Genomic DNA, 19727 nt, shown 5'->3' with positions numbered 1-19727 from the left:
GCCTAGCACAACAGTGTACTCAGCAGAGCTTAGTGCCTACAGATCTGCTGAGTTGAACTGAATCTGCAAATCCATAGAATTATATAAGACATTTTAAGTTACATTAAATTTCTGCTGTGTGCTTTTTAAATCATGCAGTGTAAGACCCATCAGCACTTAGGGTATATTTATTGCCTTAACAAATGTCAGATGATTGTGTCCAGTGTTATCTATTATTTATGAATAACAAGAGCCTGCAGGACTGGAAGCGATAAGCTTTAATATGTCCAAAAGGTTAGGCATAATGCAGATTGCTGCCCTATAAATTTCTTGACACTATTTTCCCTCCTAATAAAGCACTGTCAATGGTGACTATACCAAACTTCCATTATTTCTATACAGTTCATGACTGCCTCTGCCTTCGGTGAAGAAATGTAATTGCAGAAACATATTTAAAAAGAATGCATCCTTTTAAAAATTATGAAGTTTAACAAATAAGTGGAGTGGGGAATTCCTATTATCCCATTAAAAATGAATCTGTTCACAAAGACGGTTCCCAGGCCGTAGGCTTACAAGAGCTTAAGAAACATTAATTAAAGATGACAAACCTCCGCACTGCCCGTAATTAGCTTTCTGACACCGATTAAGATCCCGTCTACTGTGCACTTGGTATGTTTGAGGATAGCCCACCTAATTTTCACTAGTGTACTGGAGGGCCTGTCATTCAAGGTGCTGGGAGACTTACATGTGCTGCAGCTTGTGTGGCTCCGTGCAGGCCGGCAACGCAGCCCAAATGCTTTGCAGGCCTCTTGACCTGTCCCTCGCACCGCCTGTGTCTCCCTGGGCCCGGTGCGCAAATACAGCTTTTCCGGCCTCTTTCTCTTTATGGTAAGGACGTGAGTTATGCATTCTGAGCAATGCTTGCAGCTTTGGGGGCCGTTCTCATGTCCAATGTCAAGAAAGAGAAGCTGTCTTCAGGAAATTTCCCACTTTCCACTCTTTTGCCCTTACTGGACCACTTTGTCTATGGAGCAGTGAGGTTTGCAAAGTGAAACTTGGAACAAGCATTTTTTTTTGGGGGGGGTGGGTCTGTTTACTTTTAAACTCTGGGACATGAGGCTATCAGTAAGTTTTGAGATAAAGCTAATATTATGTTTCCATTATTACACGTGATCCAAAATACAGATGGACTCTTTACCATTTTATTGTTAGGACAAAACAAATTTTAGATGAACACCATGCAGTTGAACCAGTTAAAGAGCAAATTTTTAACGACTCCAGATGTTCAGTTAATAAGATCATGCCTAACTTAGTCCCTGCAGTCCTTGAAAGTTCCATTAAGCTGTCAGAAAACGTTGCCATTGTGCGTGTTTTTGTGCAAAAGATAGGAGAGAATGGAAAAAGATTGAGGGGAAAGGGTGGGGGTAAAATGAATTCGTGTCAAGGGTGATGTGACTTGAAAAGTGGCTACAGATTAAAGGTAAGAAGCACCTCTAGGGCGTGAATTGGTTTTTTGAATGCCCTGAGGTTTAAGTTGCTGATTTTAGAAGAAAAAATTCAAGTCTCCAGAATCATAATTTAAGCCCTTCATTTTTTTGAGACAATGGATGTTAGGTTAAAAAAAAAAAAAGTTTCAGTTGGGATCTCTAGAAAAGGAGAATTCACATATTAGCGTGCAGATTCAGGCAGGCAGGGAGATGAAACACCTTTCTACATGGCTGACATTTAACTTTTTTTTTCTTCTTCTACCCTTTCCACAATAATCTCATCAAGACCTTAGATAAATTCAGCAAGTTGTCAGGAGGATACAGAATTAATTAGATCAAATCTCCATCCCTGCCTACACTGTTGCAAGTACAATTCGAGCCTTCCACACGGGCTTCCCAGTCCTTGCCCTCCTCCCCAGCACATGCTACATGGAAACTTCCACATCACCTGTGGGGAAGCCCAGTGCCTGACCCTCTTACTATACTGCTTTCCTCAGTTATTCAAAGGAAAGCCAGAGACTACAAATTGATTCCTTTTCTGGTAGGTGATGGAGAAGTATTAAATATAGTGAAAATAAATGGTGGCTCCTGAATTATCATTCTTTCTCAGGTCCCCCCCTTTCCCCCCCACAGTTTCAAAGTCTGATCTGGGTGAAAACTCTGTGCCATGTGCAACCAAGTTTTTCATGAAAGAGGGAGAGAAGCCCAGATTTGGAGTTCAGCTTGCTGGGGGCTTTACCTAGGATAGAGCTCTTTGCTTGGCAAGGAACATCTACGAGGTAAATGCCAACGATGTGTAGAAATAGACATGTAGATCCAAAACGAATGCAAAATTCCAATTCCCAAACTTAATGTGTATGTGTAACTAATAACCTAATACTGTTGAGTGATCCCTTTATTATTTGTCTGTCGTCCTCTTGATCTCTACCTTTCCCTCCCTCCCACCCTCCTTTCATCCCTTTTCCCCACTCATCCATCTTCCTCCCCCAACGTTGCCTGTAGCTAGAGCCCAACCCCCTTAGCATGACTTTTAAGGCTCCAGACCACCATTTCAATGTCAGGTCCCATTCTGGACTCTGTAGACTATCTCACTTTGGTCACAGCACATCACTTGTCTCTTTATCATTCATTACACTCTCTACTTGCCTAACTTCATGTCCCGGTCATGTCACTTACTGAGCTTGAAATGTCCTTCTCCCTTTTATCCTTTAATACTTTACAAGGCCTTTCTCTAGCCCCGAACTTGGATCTGAGTTACGTCTCTCTTAATCCACTCTCAGAACTCTACTGGCCCCTCTCTCCTTTACCTCTCTTCCTCTCAGACTTCACTTTTGCCCCACTGGCTAGCCAGGAGGTCACCTGCATGTGCCCCCCTGAAAAACTATAATCTCCTTGAGTTGAGGACATACGTCGAATTCAGATCAGTATCCAATGTAACACTCATTTTATAGATAGCACCATTAGCTGAATGTCTGTTGAACGTATGAAGAAAGAAATTAAGGTTTTTGGTTTGCCTTTCTTTGAGACTGGAGCTGTTGTCACCATTATTAAACATATTTTCTGGTGCTTTCTGAATTCCAGTTAATTTCCTCTAATGCCATGGAAATGGAAAACAAAAGCAGCCATATAATTAAAAAAAATACGTATGGTTAACATCAACTGTTATAGTTGATAAAAACCTGAGGTTCAATAGAATTAGAAAGAATCAATAGTTTTGGGGCTCTTGGGTGGCTTAGTTGGTTAAGCATCTGACTTCGGTTCAGGTCATGATCTCACAGTTCATGAGTTCGAGCCCTGCATGGGGCTCTGTGCTGACAGCTCGGAGCCTGGAACCTGCTTTGGATTCTGTGTCTCCCTCTCTCTCTGCCCCTCCCCCACTTGTACTGTATCAAAAATAAATAAACTTAAAAAATTTTTTTTAAATACAGAGAAGCATATAAATAATAATAATAATAATAATAATAATAAAATAATAGTTTTAACTATGCCCCTGTTTAGGAACAGTTTGTTTTCTGAGCCTTTCTCAGTTAAAAGTAGCATTTGAAAGCCTGTTTTCCAGTGATAATCTTTTAATTTTAAATCTATCACATTTCAAACATGTATGTAACTTCTGGTGATAATTCTCTGAAATTATATCTAATAATATTTTTCACAGAATGAAAATTTTAATTTCTCTTATAAAGGTTATTCTAGGTTTTCTAAGAGTTAGAGGATAGTTGTAATCTAGAGATTAGATATATATTCACTGAAGTCAAATTATCAGCGGTCTCTTTGAATAGGATAGCCAGGTTGTATACAGAATATCTGGTTAAATTTCAACTTCAGTTAAACAATAACGTTTTAGTATAAGAATGTCTCATGCAATCCATGGGACATAATTACAGTAAAAATCATTGGCTTATCTGAAATTGAACTAGGAATTCTGTATTTTATCTAGTAACCCTACTCAGTCACCGCTAAATAATGTCCCACAAACATTCTTTAGACCCATCTCCACCTTTGAGATTACAATAGTTTAACAGAGAGTAATAAAAATGATACTAAACCTTTATGGGGTGGGTATAGTGCCATTTACAAATTGAAATACTAATGGACTGAATTTCAAGAATTGTATCTTGTTTTTTCATCATCAGCAGCAATAGCAACTCAGAAACGTGTTATGAACTTTGAAGGCTAGCTTTCCTGTAACATTCAAAAACAGACGTAAGTGAACTTGAATTCAGAATGGTTGTTGGAACGATGGTGGGCAGTTCCCTGTCCGTGTCGTGTCCCTGGGCTGTGAGCATGCCCATTCCCACCAGTGCAGTCAGTCATGGAGTGTGGGATGGGAGCTGGACCCTCATGCCCCTGCCTGCTCGCTCGTAGGCTTCCCCATCAGACTGAGCCCTTTTCTCTGAATTCTCAGAGACTGCCCTCCCGTCACATTTAAAAATGACTGTGGTACTATAGGTTTTACTAATAAAAGCTATGCAAATTACCACAGGCTAGGTCTTTTTGAAATAAAGCTCAAGCTGTTCAAAAAAGCCTGACTTGGGCAGCATTTCCTCAAACCTTAGAATATGAATCCTGTACCAAACATACCTCACTCCCCGCCCCCCATCCCCTGCCCCCTTCCCGTCAAGTGGCAGGTTGAAGGGAAGGGCTAAAGAAAAGGGGCTGAGAAACCTTTATCAAGGGCTAAGTTCCTTGACATCAGCCAAGCTGTCTTCAGTTGTCTGATATTTTCTTCTAAAGCCTGCCGTGCACACTTTTGCCTTGCTCACACAGGCAGTGGTGATCGGAGAGGCTTTCTGGATGCACTTTGGGGTGTGTGTGTGTGTGTGTGTGTGTGTGTGTACGCTTTGTCTGGCAGTCCACTGGTTCTTGGATGGGAACCGTGTCTATCTCTCGTGTAGCCTCTCACTCCTTACTGGCGTCCAACACTGTGCTATGGAGCCAGTAATAAATTTTGCTTGAGACGCCTCAGAAAACATTTTTGTTATGGTAATGTTACTGAGGAAATGGCAGAGAAAATCTGGCCCAAGTTGAGGAGTCAGGCAAAGAAGAGAAGCTTGTTTTTCTTCCTTTACTGTTGTCATCAGTGATACTTTTCCCCATGTGTAAGATCACCTACATAAGACTTGATAGGAGCCAAGAAATAACTTACCCCATTGAGAGAACTGGGGCCCTTGAAATTCCCCAATCCATTAGATTTGAAGCATTGGAGGTTGTTAAAACGCAAGGGCACTCAAGGCCAGGCTCTGGTATCTACGATACTCACCCCAAACTGGATTTCTCAACTTGTTAATGAGGAAGGCCTACCTCTGAGGGGTTGAGAGTCAGAATAGGTAGAGTTTGAATGAGAGCACAGGGAAAAAAGGGTCAAGTGTAGGTTATTGCCAGGTCAGGGGAACACACTGTATCACGCACGGGTCCTTTCCAATTCAAAAAAGGAGACTGGCAGCAGAAATGCCGAAGCTCAGCTCTCCCTAGGCCACAACTTGGGGAATAACTCACTGCAAGCATCACTCGGGCGCTCACTGCTGGTCTAAAGTCTCACCAGACGCTTAACAAGGCTAGAATGAGTGATTTCCTTTTAGTCTGAATCCATTTTGCTCTAAACAACTACTTGGCCAAACTTCTCATCCCCAGTTAGAGAGCTCAGTAGTTGGAAGAGCACCGGATCGTATCATTGCAGCACTCAGAGCCCAGCCATCAGCAACGTGGTGGTTCTACATCTTGTCCTTCCAAAGGCAGAAGCGAGTTTAATCCTCACCCGGCTCCTATCATTGCCCTGGGCCAGAGTTACCCAAAGCTTAGTCAGGCAACTACAGTACCACAATTTCAGTGATTCCAGTGAGACTCACCGACCATACTCTTTGCTTAGTATTTTTATATCCCTACACTTCCTGCATTTGTGTTTACTTAGTATTTTATTTAAATTACCTTTAAAATAGATTTCAGATAGAAACTTTATATCATTATCACAAATGGGAAAAAAAAAGCACGTCACTTTTCATAGATAGGAAGTAACCATAAAAAAGTAATTAAAAGCAGAACAGTGTTAATTCCAGCTAGCTACAGCTGCCTGGTGAAGCCCCTAGCCGAAAGCCTGTTTTTTTCTTGTCAAAGCAGGAGAGTAGCACGTTAAGGGAGTTGTTAATGATAGAGCCTCAAACAGACTTCTTCCTCAACCTAACCCAGAAGACTGAAAGAGAAACAAAAAGGGTGTGATGTGACCTTCTTCCACAGGATTCAGTACTCTCAATGCCAGGATCACCAGAGGCACCTAAATCATCTCTTGTAAGGTGCCGCATGTCCTACTTGGGGGGGGGGGGCCCTACTGCTGTAGGTGACCCTGCGTTGGAGGAATTGTTGATAAACTCTGTGATTTTAGAAAATTCTATTCAGGGGGGCGCCCGGGTGGCTCAGTCGGTTAGGCGTCCGACTTCAGCTCAGGTCACCGTCTTGCAGTTTGTGAGTTAGAGCCTCGCGTCGGGCTCTGTGCTAACAAACAGCTCAGAACCAGGAGCCTGCTTTGGATTCTGTGTCTCCCCCCCACCTCCCCCTCCCCTGCTCATGCTCTCTCTCTGTCTCTCAAAAATAAATAAATGTTAAAAAAATTTTTTTAAAAAGAAAAAAAAAATTCTATTCAGGATTGTGAGGAAGGGTGGGCAATATACTCCTCATCATACTTTATGTATCTTACTGTAATATTATTTCCCCAAGTAAAATTGCTCACACAGATAGCTTGTACATTGATTAAAACATACTCAGCATCTACTGTATGTTTTGGTTTAAATTATTCATTTGATCGCACATTTAAATTCTATTTCTACCTCTTTTTCTTGTCTGCAGTGAGTGTATCCTCTTGACTAAATGTAATTGGTGACATCTCACTTTAAAGGTATACCGAAATATATAAGCATACGACAGTGCTGGCATTTCCACTCAAATGGGAACATCTCTGTATAGGTTGACCATTTTATCTGTTTTCTGACAGCTCACGAGAACTCTCGCAAGTCTGAAGTAGGGGATTTCCTTCTGTTCTGATTTATTCTTGGGACCTAACACCAGTGGTCAGCATTTACATGTTATATTGACGCTACGCAGCTTTCTTGGCAGATCGGTACATGGCTAATTCCCTCACGTATCTTCCAGTCTTCTTGGAAATAAGGTTTTATAGTATTATTACTATTGGTCAGAAACAAGAGGCACAAGAGTGGCTATTAATTTTCAGTATTGCCTAACCTAAAAAAGAAAGCTCTTATTTCTTTTGCTGTGGAAAGGGAGGTGGGGGGAGACAAGCCAGATCTAAAAATAAAGTGGATTTTCTTTCTTATTCATATGTAATTAGAGCCCCTTTGTAACTACTCATTACCACCTCAATGGTTATAAGATGAATAAATAATATATATTTTTAAATGTGGCAAAACCAAGAAAGAAGTAGCCAGGGCTGCATCCAATTTATCAACTTGGTGATTAAAGGGCTGGCTCTAGCGGCTCCAGACATCTAGGGACCCAGAGATAAAACAGTGCAGTTGGCTGTGTTTTTACTAATGAATCTAGGGCTTGAAAGATATCAGGCAATTTTAAAGAAAAGCAGTAAGGACAAGAGACATTAGACAAGGCCAGTAGGGTAATGAAGGGCAAGGCCAGTTACTGAGAGAGAAAATTACTTCATTTTCTGTGATAATGCTTCTCCGAGCCTCACAGGCCTCTTCTCACGCTTTGTTAGTATGCCTGTATGTGTACATACAGCCTCAGAATGCTACTTACAGTGTAGAAGGAAAGAGCCTTGGAACATTCCACAGAAGGGCAGAGAGAGGGCTTGGGTCTATTATTTTGAAAGGGGGAGGCTGAGAACAATGGTAGCAGAAGGGGGTTAGATTGCAAGGTGAGGATTGGTGCTTTGACAGAATGTGAGGGACGCACAGGATTAAATCAGGACGAAAGACACAGCGAGGAAAAGAAAGAAAACAGCAAGCAAACATACTCTGGAAATGCAGCATCTTTTGGAGGATGAGGTGGGGCAGAGCGGGACCAGCCCAGTGGTGTTCACCATGTCTGCAGAGCAGAGCTGTGGGCTCCTTTGCTCACTGGCCTTTATTCAGCCAGAATAAAAAAGGCATGGGACACTTGACTCCTTAGCTAGCTGGTGAGCGGGACACATTTTCTGCTTAGCGGGGAAATGTGTGATATTTTAGAAACAATTCCAGAGTATATTTAGCTCCTAAAGCTGGGGCACACAAATGTCACATTCCCATGAGACAATTGACCCAGTGAAAAGAGCACCTGCCAGAGGCCCTCGCAAAACCCAGGAAACCCTCGCATCCCAGGAGATGCTGCACACACGGATGTGACATCATTAAGGCACCCACATCAGGGAATGAGAAGAAGCGAGGAGATCACAGATTGGGCCAGGCTAAGGGACGTCATAATGAGTCAGAAAAGAAACTGGACTTTTCCAACAGAGGAACGCCATCACCAAGTCCAACCACACAGTGCTTGGCAAAACAGAACAGAAGTTTGAAATAAATCGTGAACATTAAAACAGAAAAACAATTCAGAGCAAAATGGAAATTAAAATCATAAAAATCATGGTAAAAGGAACATTAAGCTACATTAAAAAAATTTTTTTTTCTGCATAACAACCCGTTGTCATTGCCCCATCAAAAACATAATCAATTGTCAAAAACCAAACTCGAATTTGACAGGGCAAGGCAAGGAGTTAATAGCACAAGAACAGTGATCATGTTAAACACCCATGCAATCACCTCTGCCACCATTGTCTGACAATTTGTAGACTGCTTCCAGCTTTGTCAATATTCATAATAAGACCCAAGAGAATGAACAATGCCGAATTTTAAAATGATCTGTCAAAGTGTTAATTGGACTCTTTGATAACCTCCATCCCTTGGGGGAGTTAACGATTGGAGAAGATTCATGCCACCCGTCTCAGTGAAGTGAAGAGGAAATGATTGTAACCAACAGCTAGATATTTGGCTGACATATTTAATGCTTTACTGGAAAGGCCGTTTGGTTTTTCAGAAAGTTGGCAGTGGGCAAACACGAAGCAATTTTACAGAGCCGTCTCTTCTTGAGGACTCGGCCAAGACTCCCACATCTGCGATCTGGAGCCACACATAACAAATAATGGCACATGCTAGGGCTCGTGGCCTGATGTGATAGTTCTGTGCCACCACTGAGGACCTTGGCGCTTTCTAGGGAATGGTAAAGGGAGGGATGCCTCCAACTTCAAGAGGCTGCTGAGACAAAAGCTGCTGTTTTTAAGATTTGGGCCAGGGAATATGAAAAGTTATAGAAGAATAATCAAAGTGATTATGGGAACGTGCTTGAGCACAAGTTAAAAGGGCTACAATCTTCACTTTTTAGCACGTAGAGCAGCAGAGCGTATGGCACTCTCACGATGTGAGTTGCAAAAAAGAGGGTGAAAATTGAGCATGTGAGTCTGCCTGGAAAACATCATCTAAAAGTCAAGGTGGAAATACGTATAGAGAAAACCCTGAGGGAAGACATGACAGACGGTCTTCCAAAGGGTCATCATGGCTGGTCCGTCCTCGAGACTCAAACCCTTGCTTGGATGAAACCCTTGAAAACATATAGAAGTGAACAATTCTGAATGAGGGGAAACAGCTCGCAACATAACTGGGCTTTTCAGTCTCTGATTTACAAGACTGTTTTTTGGACAAGTAAAGGCCTCTTTGGTTGCAGCTGCAGCTAAAGTAGGATGTGTTACCAGAAGCAGCCACTGGCGAGAAAAGAAGAGGACATTTCCTGTCTCTAGTTGAGCAAAGAAAGCAGGGGAGAATTTAGGACAGTTCACAGTAGAGTCCCTTTCATTGAGTGCAGCTTCCTTTCCATTTTAAATGCATAGCAATTCTGCTTGATTAAATAACATATTTTTGTCTTAGCTGTTGTCCTCAAAGGGCAATTACAGTACATTGCAGGACCGCGGCTCTATTCAAATTCAGCACCACGTGCGAGTGAGAGATGCCACCAGCCAGAAAAGGCTCTGCCCTGCTTTCTCCACTCACCCATTAAAACGGGCCTTTACTTTGATGACATGCACACGCCGGGGCCGGCCCTGCATTCCATCCAGTTAGGGAATGGGAGAAGAGGACCCAGCGTTGAGGCCTGAGCTCAGAGGAGCCGGGGTGGGGGGAGGATCTGCACTGGGCCAAGCTGCTCCCCTTTGGGATGGAGGAACCTCAGAAGGATGTGTTATTTGTTTTGTGTGGTTTCTCCTCGCTGGGGGTATAATTTAGGATCGAGCCTGGTGCAGAGAGGTGTTTTTTGAGGAAGCTTGGGAGCATCGTGTGCTGGGGGTGCCTGAGATGCTGCTGTGGCTCAGCTGGAAGCAGTTACACAGCCCTCCTCACTTTTCCCTCCCTCTCCCCACCGAGGAAGAGGCATTTCCAAGGCCTTACCCTTCTGGTCTTGGTGATTACGGGAAGACACCGCCCCCAAAGAGTCTGTGCTGTCGGGTGAGTGCAGCAGGTCCTTCCAGTCCAGCTTTCCCGCCCTAGACTCATACCCCTCTTGAGCCGCTGCATCCGATGTGGTGGTGCTGGGCAAGAGGGAACTGGAGTGCCCTGTTTTCATCATAAATACAGTTAGGGAGAGCATCAGCGGAGACCCCCACATTTCCTCGGCACAGAGGCCAAGAGCGGGACACCCGAGCCGGCGGTAAGCCTGAAAGGAGACGGCCTGAGAAAGAACAGGCTTGAGGGGTTGGGGTTCAGCAGGAGACTCCCCGCCCTGGCTGTTAGAGGATGAAGGGCCAGATCCTATCTGGGCTGCTCTCTGGGTGAGCCTGGGAGACTCCCTCAATCTCTCCGGGCCTTCGTTTTCCTTGTGCGCCAAGTGGGCATGTTGCTTCCCTCCCCGCGTTGGGAGGATAGAAGCGACGTGGTGGTGAAAGCACCCAGCAGTGTCCGACACACAGAACACGCTCAAGAAGTCCTAGTGTCCGGCTTCGGTCTTCCCTCAGCACTGGTCAAGGTGGGACGGGTCTGCTCTGGGGGGGTCACCATGTGTCACTGGCGGGGCAGGTGCATGGTAGTGTTACAAACAGTGCCGCTGTCCTGAGTCTTTCTCACGGAGGGTGTGTCTGGTTTTCAGCTTCGACTTGGCCTCATAAACTTCCTATTTCTGAGAGAAGTGCCCACCTGCCTCCACCACGGGTTCCCTGGGATGGCAGCGTCAGCCGCCCCTTGTTGCTCTGGCTGTGCCTTTTGTGTGTCATTCCAGCAAAGCCAGTTTCACGGTCTCATGACTCCTACCTCGTAAAGGTTGTTCTTGAGGCCACACTGACTGACGTGATTCAGATTAGAAAGGGAGAGCTTTTGGGGATCCAGAGTAGCCTACCACAGGAAAACATCAGAAAAAGAATGGCCAGGTTGGGAGTTAGGGCCGACACTCTGGATTTTTCCTGTGAACACATTCCTCTGCTTTCCTCCCATCATGCCACAAGGCTAAATACAAGTGGCACCAGGTGCTCTGGTATGAACTGTCAAGATGATTTCAAGAAGCCCCACTACCTGTTCTCTCTTGGAGAAAGAAAACTTTACCTCTCTGTGATTTCCGAGTAGAGTCTATGAAACTGTCTTACCTATAGCAGCCTCTCGAACAATGTTTAAAAAGGTATCAAGGCAACTACTGCGAATTTGTAACCGGTGCCTCTGGTAGAAGGTAGGGTGGATTCACAAGTGGTTCCAGCCTTGGGCTGTGATCACCACGTATGTGTTCAATAAAATACTGGTGACCAGAAAGAAAGATTAGAATGAGCAATACTCTGCATTCTTCTGTTTTACCGTTAGCATGGGAAGTTGGATTCCCAGGAGAATTTAATACTGCACGCGACAGGCAACATTTTGTTCAAAAGATGGCGGGGAAGAAGCAGGGAAGCTAGGTGGCTCACCTAAGCTATATTGATTTCTCTGGAAGCACCACCCTTAAATGCCACCACAGAACTTGAGTAACATTTAAGAAACCGCTTTCTATGTAGAGTTTGTTTGGCTTCTGCACAGCCTCAGACATCAGCTTTGTTGCACAAAGTCTGGTTTATATCCAACTGTTAAGAACATGTTCATTTCAAACTCAGGAATGCCTGCACCTAGACTTTATTTTTTTAATTTTTATTTTTTTACATTTCTGGGTTTTGCTTCTCATCTCAGTGCTGATAAGAGAACAGAGAGGTAGGGAAATTAACCTGGACTTGGAAATACAGAATTTCTTTTATTTCTTTTTCGCTTATACTGAGGTCTAAAATGTAGCCTCCGTTTTCTACTCTTGAATTCTGCACCGCTCTAACAAAATATATGGCCAGCCTAAGAGAGCATTCAGCACCCAGCATAAGCAAACAATGAGACATTGCTTTGTAGGGAGTTAGAAAGGCGGGAAGGAAAAAAAAAACCAAACAAACCCTTTTCTCCAAGTAGCAAGAATTTCTTTTACCTGAATTGATATGCATTTTGAGTGCTTTCAATTTAACTGTGTTCAAGGGGCAATTTTATGGTAATGCCCTAAGTATGGTTTAGGGAGAACATTTCTTAATACGGTAATCTAGGGGAAATATATGCCTAAGGGACACATTCTCCGTCGAAAGATTTCCTGGACCATATGCTGCAAATACATGGAAAACTCATTGGTAATGGAAAGCTATGGCTATGAGAGGAAATTAATGTGGACCAGATGGTAGTTAGGTAGGAAAATGCTTTACACAAATGTGAGAAATCAGCTCCTTCCTATGGCTGAAGCGTTAGTCTAATACCCACCACATCCCCATTTTCTATATGTAAATCTAGAGAAACCATGCATCCAATGTACTCAAAATTAAAAAAAAAAAAAAAAAGTCGAGCAGCATGAGGTTTGTATTCTTTGGAACTTATGTGTGAGGACAGGTAACACGTGCCACTGGTGAATCAGAGTCAAAGAAATTCTCAAAAGTTTTAGGACTGCCTTGTAAAAGCATCATTAAACAGCAGTCCTTAGTTTGAAATCAAAGAGGTGTATTAGTATTGCTACTTCTCTGAACTTAAACACGTTAAAAGGAAATCACTTATCTTCCTTTTTAACGTCTGACGCTACAGGCTATATAATTTTTTGTGCATTCATTAAGAGACTCTGCAACCAAAATCATGCTACAAAAATAGGCAGTCATTTGTAGATACGGTATTACAAGTCAGTAGGTTTGGAACCTATAATTTTGTCTTGTTAATCCACTGTGAAAGGTCATATTTTAATCAGTGGACCTTATGACATCTTCTTCTTCTTCTTTTTTTTTTTTTTTGAAGTAAGCTCTCCACCCAGTGTTGGGCTCAAACTCACGACCCTGAGGATCCAGAGTTGCACGCTCTACTGACTGTGCCAGCCAGGTGCCCCTGATATATTATTCTTATAATATATAATGAAATAGATAGATTTTAGAAGTTAACTTTAATATGCATCATATTGTTTCTCTATATCTACAAGTCTTTGTGATTCCAGAGGTTAGAGACCCTTTAAACTACTATACTTATTAACAATGACTGTAGCCAATTAGACACAAAACAAGAGACATTAAATCAATACAAGAAAGGGAGAAAGAAGGAAAATAGGGTCCAATTCACTAAAAAGGGGGTTCTCACATATGTAACTGGTGTTGCACAGAACTTTTGCCAAGCGGAGAGTTTGCGTGGTTTATTGTAATGATTCCTTTTTCTGGGTTAGGCAGTTTGAGTTTTGTGGCTCTCTTTATGAACCTGCACTCAGCCCCTGAACATTTTATGGGGACATGCAAAGGACACAGCTGGAAACAGTGGGTGTATTTTGGACTTTGTGGTTGGCTTCCTAGTCTATATCCATGCAGATAAAAATAGTAATTTGGTCCTTCCTTTTTAAAAAACAATTTTTTTTAATGTTTATTTTTGAGAGAGAGGGAGTGAGAGACAGTGACAGTGTGAGCGGGCAAGGGGCAGAGAGAGAGAGAGGGAGACACAGGATCTGAAGCAGGCTCCAGGCTCTGAGCTGTCAGCACAGAGCCCGACACGGGGTTCGAATTAGCGAACCACAAGATGGTGACCTGAGCCAAAGTTGGACGCTTAACTGACTGAGCCACCCAGGCGCCCCATTGGTCCCTCCTTTGATGGGAGAAATACAGTGTCTAGTCCAGTGCCTGGCACCACAGAAGGCACTCAACACGTATTTGCTGAGTGAATTAAATCTATTCTAGGTTTTCTAACGGCAAAGTAAGCATTTCTTACAATAGTTTGTGAAAAGAAAGTCTCTGTGTTTTCTTTCGTAAGTACTGTCTGGATGAGTTCTCATTTTGGCGGTCAATCATCTAACCACTTAACACTGGATGGAATTAGCCTAAAACGGACCGGATCATTAAGGAAAAGTCCAGCTCTTCTTTAGTTTCATCACAGAAATCACTGATCAAGAGCTGAGGACGAACAGGCCTCATGTGTTAATATGGAGGAATTAGTAAGTTCTTTTCCTTTTGTAAAGGAAATAAGAGAGAAGCATAGATTGGAGAGTGATTTTTGTTCACAAAAAGCATCCCATGGTTTGATTATTCTTTCTTATTTGAGAAATTACCTGGGAGTTAAAATTGGTCTTTGTCCAGTTGATGAATGCTAGGGAGGTTGCTGGTTCAATTAGACTTAAGACCTGGATTTCTCAATATCTGATGAAGATTATTCAATTACAGGAAGTGATTGCAGAGTATGATATTGGAGGAGAGTAGATGCTAAGTGGGTTCTCTTGTTGACGGGCGAGCTAAGCTAGATGACATCTGCCTCCTGAGAAATTTTTCTTTGTCGCTGGTCTTCAGTATACTGGCTTGAGTCACAGATGAGAGAAGGCTAAAGGTGGATGAATTCTGTGGACTCGTCTGCTCCCCACTGCCTCCCTCCACCAGGAGAACAGGAAGGAGAAACCAGGCATTGTTTTCCATAAATGCACAGCTAGCTCATTTAGGACCACATGGTCTTTAGTACTTTCAAAGAGGCTTTTTATTTACGCCAATTAGACACAGAGAGGAAGAGTGGACATAGCGCTATTAAACACGTTTGTTTATTTTGAACTATTTTGAACTATTTCTTCAGATTCTAAACCTGCCTTGCTCTCTTTTCTTTCCCTGTTTCCCCCTTCCTTTGTTACCTCTACAAACACCATCCTAGAACTGTAATTGTTACAGATTTTTAACACAAAAACTATAAAATGTGCATCTGTGAAACTCTTAGGTCCCCATTATAATGCAAAGCTTATTAAATCTACCATCACATGTGTTTTTATATTATATTTCAAAAGCACACGGGGGTGCCTGGGTGGCTTAGTCGGTTAGGCCTCCAACTTTTGCTTTCAGCTCGGGTCATGATCTTGAGGTTCGTTAGATTGAGCCCCACATAGGGCTCTGCGCTGACACAACAGAACCTGCTGGGGATTCTCTCTCCCTCTCTCTGCCTGTCTCTCCTCCACTCACGCTCGGTCTTTTTTTCTCAAAATAAATAAACATTAAAAAATACACGAATGGTTTATCCTCGCAAACATTAGGGAGAACTCTGAGAACGGTAGTGGTGCACTTCTAAAGTTGTCTTCTAAAGAACTCAGAATGTTTTATTTATGGACTTCATGGCTTTGTTTAATACAGTGTGTATTTCAGAGTGGAAACAATGGGAGGAATCCTGTTTGCACATCATTCCCCCCACACCACTCCTCCCTATATACATTCTGAAGAACTGTCACTGAAAATATGTCTAAATAGTCATACTCTTTGTGAACTTAAATTTCGATGGCTAATTTCCATGTGATATTGGAAAGGTTTGCCTAGTAAGGGCTGGTGTCTGCATGATGTCTAGATTTTTTTTCCCCTGCAGAGGTTACTGCCCTGAAAGTCAGCATTTTAGGGAATGGTATTCTTACCAGTCAAGAGCTACAGCCTATTAGTTACAAGTACTGTTCTTTTATCTTGGATAAATTTGTGTCCAAAAGCAATTACTTCTCCCTCAAGAACTCATTAAACATATTCACCGAATTCCCTAAGGTTGGCAAATTTCACGTTATGTGGATTAAAAATGTAGGAACCAGTCTCATACGTCAGTTGTCTCTCATAGAGTGATTTTTGAAGCACTGTGAAATTAAGAAATAATTTTAGTGAATTGGGGCCCTGAAGTAACAAAGAATCTGGTCCGTGATGTTTAGGGATGAAAACTATAAACTACCACAGGATGAGTGGCTTAAAATTACAAAAAAAAAAAAAAAAAAAAAATCTATAAACTGACCATATACTGTGTTGTAAGACATTTCATGATCTGGAAGAGGAGTTGAAATGTCTATAAAAAAAATAATGAGGATAAAAAATTAATTAAAAAAGAAACCTAAGGTTTGAAAATACTCAAGAGGATTAGTGGAAGAGGATTTCCCACATAGATTTCCATCGATATTAAATCATGAGTAATATCTTCCTTACCATTCAGGGCCACGAAGGAATCTGGAAGACAAAAGGGAGGAGAAGGTTACTTAATGTGTAACACTGTGCTTAGTGTGACTTACATCGTAAGTAGGAATGAGCTTATACAGAATTATGCTAACATATGATCCCCACTACTAAGTAAATGCTTTTTAATTTCTGCTTGTAATACAAGACGCTTCGTACTGGGTCCGATTTCATATCCTCCTCTCTTTTCCGAGTGAGTTTCCTCAGAGTCACTGCCTTTGTTTTCAAGACTCAAAGAAAAAGCTAGAGTTTGTAGAAACAATGGGAACTGCCATTCTATGTGTCTTACTCTGTACAGTGGGGTGTGTATGTGGGCGAAATAAGTGACACTCGGACCACACTTGCAAAACAGTTTTCTTTATATTCTCTCTCATTTCATCCTCTCGACCATGCTGTAAGGAACTGTCCAGTATCACAATGTTCTGAATTCATCATAGGTTTTCATTGGGAAATTAAAAACAAAAATAAAAATACTCATATACACGTATAGGCAACGCACACATGTGCATGTGTCTGGGTCTTATCGCTGGCTCATTTAGCTTGCTTGCTACCCAGACTCTGACACCAACTCTTCATGATTCCCCCATTTCCCTTTACAATCCTGTTCAAGAGTCACCGTGCACCAGTTATCTGAACCCTCTGTGTGCCTCTGTGTGAATAGATGTGTCTCATAGAAGCAGGTCATACTCCAGCAGGAGCACAAAGAGCAGAGAAGCCACTAGGAAAGGCAGCAGAAGGTCAAGTGTACCTCCTGCCCTAAGCCAGCACCCTAAATGTTGCACCGGTAATAGAGTTCAAGGTTAGGAAGCACACAAAAACACGGAGGCTTGAACACTGAGATTGAAGAGTAAATCGCTGGCTTGGGGCCTGAGGATCTCCCCCGTGTTAGATACAGAGGCTTCCGTAGGTTCCTTGGCCCGAACACACACATGTGGTGTGAGCCCTACTGGTGTTGTGGACACGTGATAGAGACAGTTAACAACCATTTTCACATTTCTCACGTGTTTAGTTATTCAGTTCCCGTTGACTCTCCTATTTTCTACAGATGCCCATACCACCAGATCCTAAAAATATGAAGCAAATTATTCACTGAAGTCAGCTAATTTAAGTTCGCTCACATAGACACATGCACAAACTGAAACTTGTTTCCCTGAAAATGGAGCCATGAGGCACCAATGTGATTGAGAGCCACTGATCAAACCTCAAACTGTCTCACTGCACACAAGTAACACAGATCTTTTGGTGATGCCACTGTCTCCCGTGTTGATTTCTGAACTCAATAAATTCTGTGTTTGAAGATATTAGAAGAAGCTTTTGCCAATATTGAATATTTGGAAACAAAATAAATACAGCAAAAAATTTGGAGATGAGGATGCCCATAGCCCTCTTTGGTTATAGTTGATCTCCAAAAAAAGATACGGTAGAAAGTTGAATGGTACCTTAGAGTCAGAAATTTCAGTACTTATGGCTCAAAGATTTAAAACACTGCAAACTAAGTATTTTCTAAGAGAATGGAATTCTTTAAATTAGCATGAATAAACATTTTCAGGAGAATACCCATACTAATCAGATCGCAGGACAACTGGGCAAACATTTGACCAGGACCTTTTATACTAAGTTCCAACTAAAATGTTACCATTTAATAATTTTGGAAATGAACTTGGGGCTAAGCATAAAAGGTTAATTCCTATAAAAAGGTTATTTTGAGTCACCCTTTACTTGAGTGGGTTCTTTCTGAAAATTTTCTTTACTGCAAATGGTAATAGACATAAATCTCATTAGAAAAATAATTACTTTTGTTGGTCGATAAGTTCAAGAAGAACAAAACACTCCCATTCAATTAAGAAGCTAGAGTACAGCAATCAGTCTTTTTATTATTTAGTTAAAAATTACGGGGTAAAAACACGTTTTTTGAAACTAGTTTTTTTTAATGGAAATGTTGATCTAACTTACTGCTCTGATATAATTACTATCCTCTAGAGTGAATTTGTTCCACAGCACTGTAACCGTGGAATAGGCGCCAGCATTTGTAGCAACGACATCGACAACACTGGCTTCATAACATGCTGTTTCCTTGATTTGATGTGTAGAAGATGATTTCTGTTACTTATGCATATTTTTGTGCCAGCCGCACTAGGGCCACATGTGGGGTGACGTTTCTAGGCCGTCCGATAAAAGGGTCTTTGCACCAAGATGTGCGTGGATAAAAAGCTTTACTTACTGTGACAGTCTCCCAGGCCATCTGTGTTGCCACGTTCTATGTCCTGTTCAAAAGTCAGTCTTAAAAAAAAAAAAAAAAGAGAGAAAGAAACAAATTCAACATCATGAGTTGTTACTCCAGAATGAGTCTGAAGTTTCACTAAAGAAACCAACACAGTTTGATAACTTGAGCAGCAGGTGCAGAAACAAGAAGTAGATAACAGCTTGAAAATTTGTCTCCGAAGTTTACAGAAATGAGTCTTCTGTGACTCTCCGTGGTTTGAGCAGTTAATTCTGATATTATTCAGGGAGTTAATTAGTTTGCAGATTATTTATATCCTTCTTTTACAGATTGAGCATCTCTTAAGCATTTAAAAAGTTTAAATGTCAACATAACTCTTTATAAGTGATACAGAAGTCTCTAAATTAAAAAAAAGAAAAGGTCTTTTGCTCTGTACTTTTTGTTTGACCCCAGCACTGCCTTCCTAGACCTTTATTTTCTTGCCCAGAAATAACCTATATGAGAAAGTGTTCAAAGGAACAACTGGCTGGTGGGTATGGAGCTCCCTTGAGGGGATGGGACATTGTGGTACATTTGGCTGAGACCACCTGAGACTCTGTGGCCCTGTGACTCTGGAGTATTACCCTCATGCTGACTTTTCTTTCAAGTCTCCTTGGTCACCGTCGGGCTGAACGAGCTTTATAACAAGACCAATCTTAATATATATATTTTGATTTTTAAAACAAGCACACTGGAATCATCCATGGGAGAACTGTCCTTTTGGGGGAGAACTCTGTACCGCCTCTCACGACGTAATTGAAACTCTGTTTTGCAGCTGCCTTTAGAGTTTATTTTATGGACCATATAGGAAAAGTAGCTTGAAAGTCACACCTTGATCTAATAATACACCATGTTTGTTTTCCAGTGTTTTTTTTTCTATGTTAAAAATCAAATTCATATTCAAAGGATAAGGATTTTCAGTGGTAGTGAAAGCCAGTATTCAGTCCCTGAAGACCACTCTTCAAGGAGAGTTCCACCATGTTTTAAGCAATGAAATATATATGTAAATCCTTAAGGG

The 19727-nt window shown here is 41.9% G+C and overlaps 1 protein-coding gene and 1 long non-coding RNA gene across 4 annotated transcripts in view; one reads left to right on the top strand and one right to left on the bottom strand.

The window, feature by feature from the left end:
- The window catches only part of SEMA6A (semaphorin 6A), a 136249-nt gene that overhangs the window by 13016 nt on the left and 103506 nt on the right, over window positions 1–19727 (bottom strand). Inside the window, exons 16-19 of one of the 3 annotated variants that reach the window (XM_025923692.2) lie at window positions 18671–18729; window positions 16423–16443; window positions 16235–16285; window positions 10397–10561 (exon numbers count right to left, since the gene is read on the bottom strand). In XM_025923692.2, coding sequence (XP_025779477.1) covers window positions 10397–10561; window positions 16235–16285; window positions 16423–16443; window positions 18671–18729 — 296 coding nt within the window. The remainder of the gene's footprint in view (window positions 1–10396; window positions 10562–16234; window positions 16286–16422; window positions 16444–18670; window positions 18730–19727) is intronic. The other 2 variants (XM_025923694.2, XM_086705834.1) reach the window with 2 other exon arrangements.
- Window positions 1–19727, top strand: part of LOC147584534 (uncharacterized) — a 43473-nt gene that overhangs the window by 9821 nt on the left and 13925 nt on the right. The gene's annotated exons all lie outside the window — the stretch shown is intronic.

The sequence above is a fragment of the Puma concolor genome, chromosome A1, assembly GCF_028749965.1.
Source record: "Puma concolor isolate L17-30 chromosome A1, mPumCon1.1.hap2, whole genome shotgun sequence".
Taxonomy (NCBI): Eukaryota; Metazoa; Chordata; class Mammalia; order Carnivora; family Felidae; genus Puma; species Puma concolor.
The sequence above is the reverse complement of the archived record's forward strand: the minus strand, read 5'-3'. Positions and strand labels throughout refer to the sequence as shown.